We start from the raw sequence: 7,167 nt of genomic DNA on the forward strand, positions 1-7,167 counted from the left end.
ACAGGGAATCAAAGGATGCAAAAGGGATAACAGTGAACACTGCTGGGCAATATCTTGAACATGCTCATCTGCTTCTGAAAGAGGCCCAAACATGATGTGCGCAGGTCAGGTACGAGGCTGCATTTTTTCCAGACCTTGCATGCCTGGGTATTAAAAATCAAACTCCCAGATTTATGACTAGTAGTACCATAAATCAATGAAAGAAAACATACAAAGTATTTAAAACCAGTTGTGTCAGACAGTTATAAGCAGCAGAACAGTAAGACAAAGCTGCTGCCCATAAAATTGAAGATGTTGATTGTTGCAGCAGAGCCAGTACTTCACAGAGTTGAAGAGCCACCCAAGGCCACAAATCTTGAAAACAGCAAAATGATTTCAACCATTTGTGAAAAATATTTTTAATAAAAACAATGTAAATAATAACTATGGAAATCCATTTTCCATCTTTAAAAAGTAGATCTGCATCTTCAGAGGAAAGGCAGCTTTAGATTTCTTCTAGACCATGGTCCTATTCAATTGGCTGAATAAGATCTATTCTGGGCTCCATTTTGTTCAGCCCAACAAGTGTCTAGTAATAATCTTTTCTTAAAGTAGGCATTAAAAAAAACAACACAACCCATTCAAAATACACAGAATTCAGGGAAACACTTGAGACATACAAGTTAAGATTTTCCCCAAGCAAAATGGTCATTCAGAAGTTTCTACCCCTTCTGCTGGGGGCAATGACAGCTCTGAGACCTCAAAATATTCCTTGCACCACTAAGTCCTCTGCCAGTAGGTGACAGTTTATGGAGAAGAACCATTCCCAGATCATTTAGTGAAAGCAAAATGTATCCAATTGACCAAATATGTTACATTTGGAAAGCAGAGGAAGGGCCAGTTTTCCTGCACAGCTCTGCAAGACTGTTGGATTTAAAATAAATAAATACATAAATAAAATGAGTTCAACTCCAAAAGTTGAAGTAAGGACTGGCGCAAAAAGAAAGCTGAAAAGAAGTCATGACTCTTAAGAAAACAAATGCTAAAATGCAAGTAATAATCCAACAATTTAGCTATTATTTATAGAATTAACTTGGAAATAAGAAGCAGGGGGTGAGAGATTGGATGAGAGAAAGCAATGAACACAGAAACAAAGTTTCAAACCGTATTTTTTCTAAACTGTGAAGGGGAAAAAAAAGGCATGTGCACTGGTCAAAATTACATACTACGGCTTAGGCTGGAAGGGACCTCAAAGATGATCTACTTTCATGCCCCCCTGATGTGGGCAGCATTACCACCCACTAGATGGGAGATGCCCAGAGCCCCATCTGACCTGGCCAAGGGTGGGGAATCCACAGTTTCTCATGAAGTCTGTGCCAGTGCCTCATTACTCTCTGAGTAAAGAACCTAAACTTCTCCTCTTTTAGTTTAAAGCCATTTCCTTTTGTCCTACCATTATTAGGCCATGTAAAAAGTCAGTCCTCTTTATAGGCTCTCCTCAAGTGTTGGAAAATCACAATGAATTCTCCCCAGAGCCTTCCCTAAGAGAAACAAGTTCAGTTCCTGTCAACCCATAGCAGAGAATCATAGATTCATAGCATCCCCAAGGTAGAAAAATACCTACAAGATCACCCACTCCAATCGTCCACCCATCTCCAATAGTTCTCATTAAACCATGTCCCTCAACAGCTCCAGGGTCAGTGACTCCACCACCTCCCCAGGCAGCCCATTCCAGCACCCAACCACTCTCATGGAGAAGTATTATTTCTTAATGCCCACCCTGAATCTCCCCTGGTGCAACTTGAGGACATTCCCTCTAGTCCTAGAAGTTACTAACTGCAGCAATGACTTCAAAGGACAAAAGATATTAGCCTAGATTGCTTAGGAAAGACATATGATACAATAAACTCTCGTGGAACACCCAGAGCAACAGTGCCCAGTGCCTGACTATCACTGTAAGTTGGTCTTGGGGAGTATCAGCAGCAGAGCTGTCCTCATGCAACAGCATGAGGTGGTACCAAACAAGAAAGGGGTTTTTCATGCAAACAATGCAAAGGATTAAGGACTACAAAATCCATCTGCTTTATTAGACTGGTTGGTACTTGCAGCGCATTGTCTCAAAGTCCTGAAAATATCTGTTCCTGCCAATTGCATATCCATTACTTCAGGCTGTAGGGATCCTAAGTCTAACCACACAAATCAATGAGCTTTTTTTGCAAGGACAAGACAGACGTACATGGGATGCAAAGCAGTAGTGCACAGCGCAGTTACAGACTGGGACAGGCATAACCTCTGGTGGAAACAGAGAAACACACCAAGCACAGAAGAAGCATCTTGGCACATCAAGCTCAACTAAGTTCTGGTATTAATCAATAAACATGAGTTGGGGTTAAAAGTTTGAATTAAAGCTATTTTTTAATAATAATAAAAATAAGATTTATTGACTTTAATTTTGAAAGTTATTTTGGAGATTGCGCTTGAGGGTTTGCTCGCACATTAGACTTAAACAGCAACTTAAGTCTAAAAGCCACTGTCAGAGCAGGCATCCTTCCCACAGCACAGTTTCACAGTTCAGCTCAGCCAACAGTGAATAGAAGGTATCTGATCATGAAGAAGAATAATGCTGTGCTGTGGTGTTATGTTATACACATCTGACCTTCGATGAATCTGCTGCTTAGGACCCCCTCCAGCTTGACATGGCTCCTCTATGTTTGATTTCCATGATTTGTGGATGCCCCGTCCTTGGAGGTGTTCAAGACCAGGTTGGACGGGGCCCTGGGCAACCTGATCTAGTAAATGTGTATGTTTGGTGGCCCTGCCAGGCAGGGAGGTTGGAACTACATGATCCTCGAGGTCCCTTCCAACCCAGATCATACTGTGATTTAAAAGGGGCTATATGTCTTTGTATGTTTCACACACTTTTGCACATAAACGCGATGAAACATCTAAATTTCACTGTCAAGTCTTAATACTTAAATACTGCGTGAAAAGACTATGATACTTTTGAAAATGAATGGAAAAAATGGAGATGCTCATTTTCTTCAACCTCTACCATTACTTCTGGTTTCTGTTGAAAAGAAAAGTTCTTACTCACAGTACTTTCAGTTTCAGTTTAGATAGGAAGTGCAAAAGAATGGGTTCTGTCTGAGAAAATCATCAGGGCAGCAACTGAGACTCTGGAGAAAGGGAAACAACAAGAGCCAGAAGTTGCTGGAGGACAACCATCCAGGAAAAGGTGACTTCCATCTATGGCCTACTTGAACATTACATAAGCCTTAATTATACCACCAGGGCTAGCACTATGTTTAAAGCCAGCACCCCCCCTCAAATATCACTTTCTCCCACAGTAGTTTAAAATACAAGAATGGAAACAAGAACTTAAACTGGCTCCATGAAGTGATTTGTAATGTTTATACAGGAAATCACTAGTAAAAACAGTCTTGGAGAGTATTTGTTGTTCTCTGGAAAAAGAAGACCAAATGGAAACCATAGCCAAAAATAAAAGCTGAGATGCTCTGACCGTGCTTTGGAAGGCTGTGCAATATTCATGCGTGCTTAAGAAAAATCCTTATCTCCTGGTTAGTGAAAGCTTCCCTGGGACCCTGCACAGATGAGCATTTCCACTTAGAAAAATAAAAAGCAAATAATACATAATAATCAAAGTTTCCAGTCTTCTCTTTTTAAAACAGACACTAAACCGGAAATGGACAGTTGTAGAGGAAAGCGGGTTCCCGTTTTATCTCAGTTCATCTGGTTGCAGAAAAGGAAAAACAAACAAATGAAAAAGATACAACATGAAAACCTCATCTGCCGTTATTCCAGCACAGCAGCACAGCCACCTGACACAGACATGGCCATTTCTGCATGCAGGCAGCTCTCACGAGGATGCCAGCCTGGCCGCGCACCCCTTCTCGCCATCCCTGTTTATGACAAAACACATCTGAACGAGGCAGGGGGGGAGCTCAGAATATCACGTGAAGCAGCACCAATCGGGTACAGGAGATGCTGTGTCAAGCAGGGTGTTCTTGGAGAACCATTTACCAACGCATGCTAGAAAAAGCCTGGATGGACTCATAATCTTTTGATAAGGGATACAGCAAAGCAGACTGTTTCCATTTAACATAACAAATGGAGAACTGGCGTGCTTTTACACAAAGGTCATCCTCAAACACTCATAGAAGAGGCTTCCCTTCTGATATACGAGGTATTTAAATACTCTTGAGATTATCCGTGCATTTCCCTTGCATACCTTTCTGAGATTTAGTAGTTGCTCCTTAAAATACACACATTTTTCTCCAGAATTTCACATGAATCCTCTAAATTCACCCCAGTTCCAATGTAAGACAAACAAGACAAACCAAAATGAAGCAGTTATTTACAAGGTTATGCCTAAGAATAGAAACAAACAAAAGCCACACCGACCCTGCTGCTCAACTTTGTTTATCCTGTGCTGGTGCTCTGAAATCACTGCACTCACCATTCCCCTCTACTAGGCATTTCCTTCACATTAAATCACATTCAACATTCAGTGAATCATTCCTCCTTCCCGTAGCAGAGGTATGTCCCTAGTTTCATGCCACCAGGAAGATCTTGAGGACAGGGATCAAGTCATCTGCCACCGGTAATAGTAGAAACATCACGCTGACAATATTATTTCCTCTAAAGAAACTTTGTGTTCATCCTACGGCTTCTTCCTGTGCAAGACTGAAAACAATTATCTTCTTCAATACGATTTCAGTTTGCTGCTTCTCTGAGAAATAAAACTTCCACCATCCTAAACATTTTCTTCTTATCCAGAGCAGTTTCCAGTTCTGTGTAGATAGCTACACAAAGCAGCTCTCCCGACACCCAAACCAGATATTTATGTCAGTCCCTGATCTGCTAGGGATGAAACAATATTCCAGCATTTCCTCTCTGTGACATGGAGATGGAGAGCATCCTATAGTTAGGACGCATTTTAACGTAGAATTCCATGCAAGAGTATGATTAGCATTGAGTTTCTTTCAGGTTGCCAAGGTAGAGATGGTGTATGTGTTAAATTGCATTGTTTCTAAACAGGTGTTGGCCACACAGGTTCACTATGACAACCGCCCATGCTGTGGACTACAGCAGCATCTATGTGGTAGGATCCCTTTGTTCCACTGCTCTCTGGAGGATGGCAACCAGCATCTGCCTTCTTGTAGCCATACTGGCAACAACACACTTTCCGACATCATGGAGATCTCTAAATATACCCCTTTTTAAAATGGAATATGGTGTTTGAAAATAAATACCAGACCATCTCAAGCATCAGGAAGAGGGATTTACCAAGAAAATTATTAATTCCACAGAGCAGGAATTACATCTTCTTCCTCTTTCCTTTTACAAGCTGTGCTGGTATTCTCCAGGCTGGCATTTTAGGGATAATAATAGAGCCAAGGATTTGTTTTCAGAACTGGAGCACTACAGTCCTGGCAGCAGACACTGCTCACACCTTTTGTGCGCTGCCATGTTTTTTATCTTTTCCTCCCCTCACACACCAACGGAACCAAAGGAATCCAACAGCACGGAAACAGCTTTCTAAAGACATACGATACCCACCCAGTATCTGCAATAAACACCAATAACCCCCCAGAACTCCACGCAGCAGAACTTTGTGAAGACAGGCCAACGCAGGAGGACATCAGTATTTCCATGCTACGAGAAATTAGCGATTTACAGCCGCGGTTAAGAGGCCAAACGAGCCCTTCGCACAACCCATAAAGAGCCCTGCAGTATGACTGTTCTGTTTCCTGCAGGAAATGAGATGCTTGTACGAGATACCCCTGTGGTTTTTCGTACTGTAAATGTATCAGCTGGTACAAAGCCTCTGGAGAGGGCCATTAACTAATGCTTAGAAAGAGCAGCGCAGCAACAGACCGCACGTAGCACCTCGGAGACGAAAAGCGGGGATCGTAGCCGAAGACAGAGATTGAGGGCCGGCATCCTGCGGCCAAGACTGTGCGAGGAACAGACCCGACCACGTCCCCCGGAGCCCTCACCCCGCCCGAGGAGGCTGCGCCCACCGCCCCCCTTCCCCACCCGCAGCCGGGGCGGCCCACCCTCAGGCGCACGTCCCACCGTGGCCATCTTTCCCCCCTTTTCTCGCCCGGCCGCCGGGGAGGAGTCGCCCGCCCCGGCAGGACCGCAACCCGGCGGGGGAGGAGAGGGAGAGGGGAGGAGGAGGAGGGCGACAGGGGGTGGAGACCGCCCGGGGCAGGGCCGGGGGCGGCCGGAGGGGCGCGGGGAGACAAAGGGGGGCGGCGGCAGCCCCGCCGGACACCTGCCCGCCAGCCCCGCACGTACCCAGTAGCAGCAGGCGGTGCGTCTGCTTGTACTCCCGCTTCTGCTCCTTGAGCGCCCTGTCGATGCTCTTGCTGACTTTCCTCGCCTCCTTCTCCGCCTCCCGCTCCTCCAGGCGCAGCTTCTCCCAGGGTCTCTGCAGGGCCGCCGGCGGGTGCTGCGTCTGCTGCTGCCTCGCCGCCTTTCCCCCTCCGGGGCCGCCGGCCTTGGGCAGCGCCGGCCGCTCGGGGGCCGCCCCGTTGCCGCCGCCGTTCTGCAGCAGCAGCGGCGGCCCGTCCGCTTCGCCGCCGCCGGGCTTGCCGCCGGGCCGGAGCAGCGCGCCCTCGCCCAGAGGCTGCGGCTGCGGGGCGGCGTGCGGCTCGGTCGGCGGCTCGGGCTCCGAGGCGGCGCCGGCGCTGGACGAGATGGAGCCGCCGCCGCCGGCGTCGCCGAAGAGCCGCGGGCGCAGGCTGTAGCAGAGCCCCATGGCTCGGTGCCCCTGCCGGGGACGCGCTGCGGCTCAGCGGGGCTATAGCCTGGGCGCTTCCCGCCGGCCCTACGCGCCGGGGCGGCGGCGGCGACGGGGGGCGCGGGCGGGCGGGGAGGGGGCGCCGCGGAGCCCCTCAGGGCCCCGCCGGGCCATCTTGCATTTTCCTCCCCGGGGGGCTCCTCCGCGCCGATCACCTGACGCCGAGCTGCCACCGCCGGGTCCACCTTACCGTAAATACCCCAGCGCCAGCCCACCGCGCAGCGCCGGGCGCCGGCGGGGAGGGGCGGGGGCACCCCGCCCGCGCACACTCACGCCGACACGCTTACACACTCACGCCGGCACACGCAGAGCGGGCTGAGAATCGCTCGCCCCCTGCGCAGGCGGGCGGAGAGGTAAGC

General features: G+C 48.1%; 1 protein-coding gene across 1 annotated transcript in view; it reads right to left on the minus strand.

Annotated features, from left to right (window-relative positions):
• GNAL (G protein subunit alpha L) overlaps nucleotides 1–6,816 on the minus strand; it is a 166,810-nt gene extending 159,994 nt beyond the window's left edge. The window contains exon 1 of the mRNA XM_015855233.2: nucleotides 6,304–6,816. Coding sequence (XP_015710719.1) covers nucleotides 6,304–6,766 — 463 coding nt within the window. The 5' untranslated portion in view covers nucleotides 6,767–6,816. The remainder of the gene's footprint in view (nucleotides 1–6,303) is intronic.
• Nucleotides 6,817–7,167: the final 351 nt, after the last annotated feature.

The sequence above is a fragment of the Coturnix japonica genome, chromosome 2, assembly GCF_001577835.2.
Source record: "Coturnix japonica isolate 7356 chromosome 2, Coturnix japonica 2.1, whole genome shotgun sequence".
In the NCBI taxonomy this organism is placed as follows: domain Eukaryota; kingdom Metazoa; phylum Chordata; class Aves; order Galliformes; family Phasianidae; genus Coturnix; species Coturnix japonica.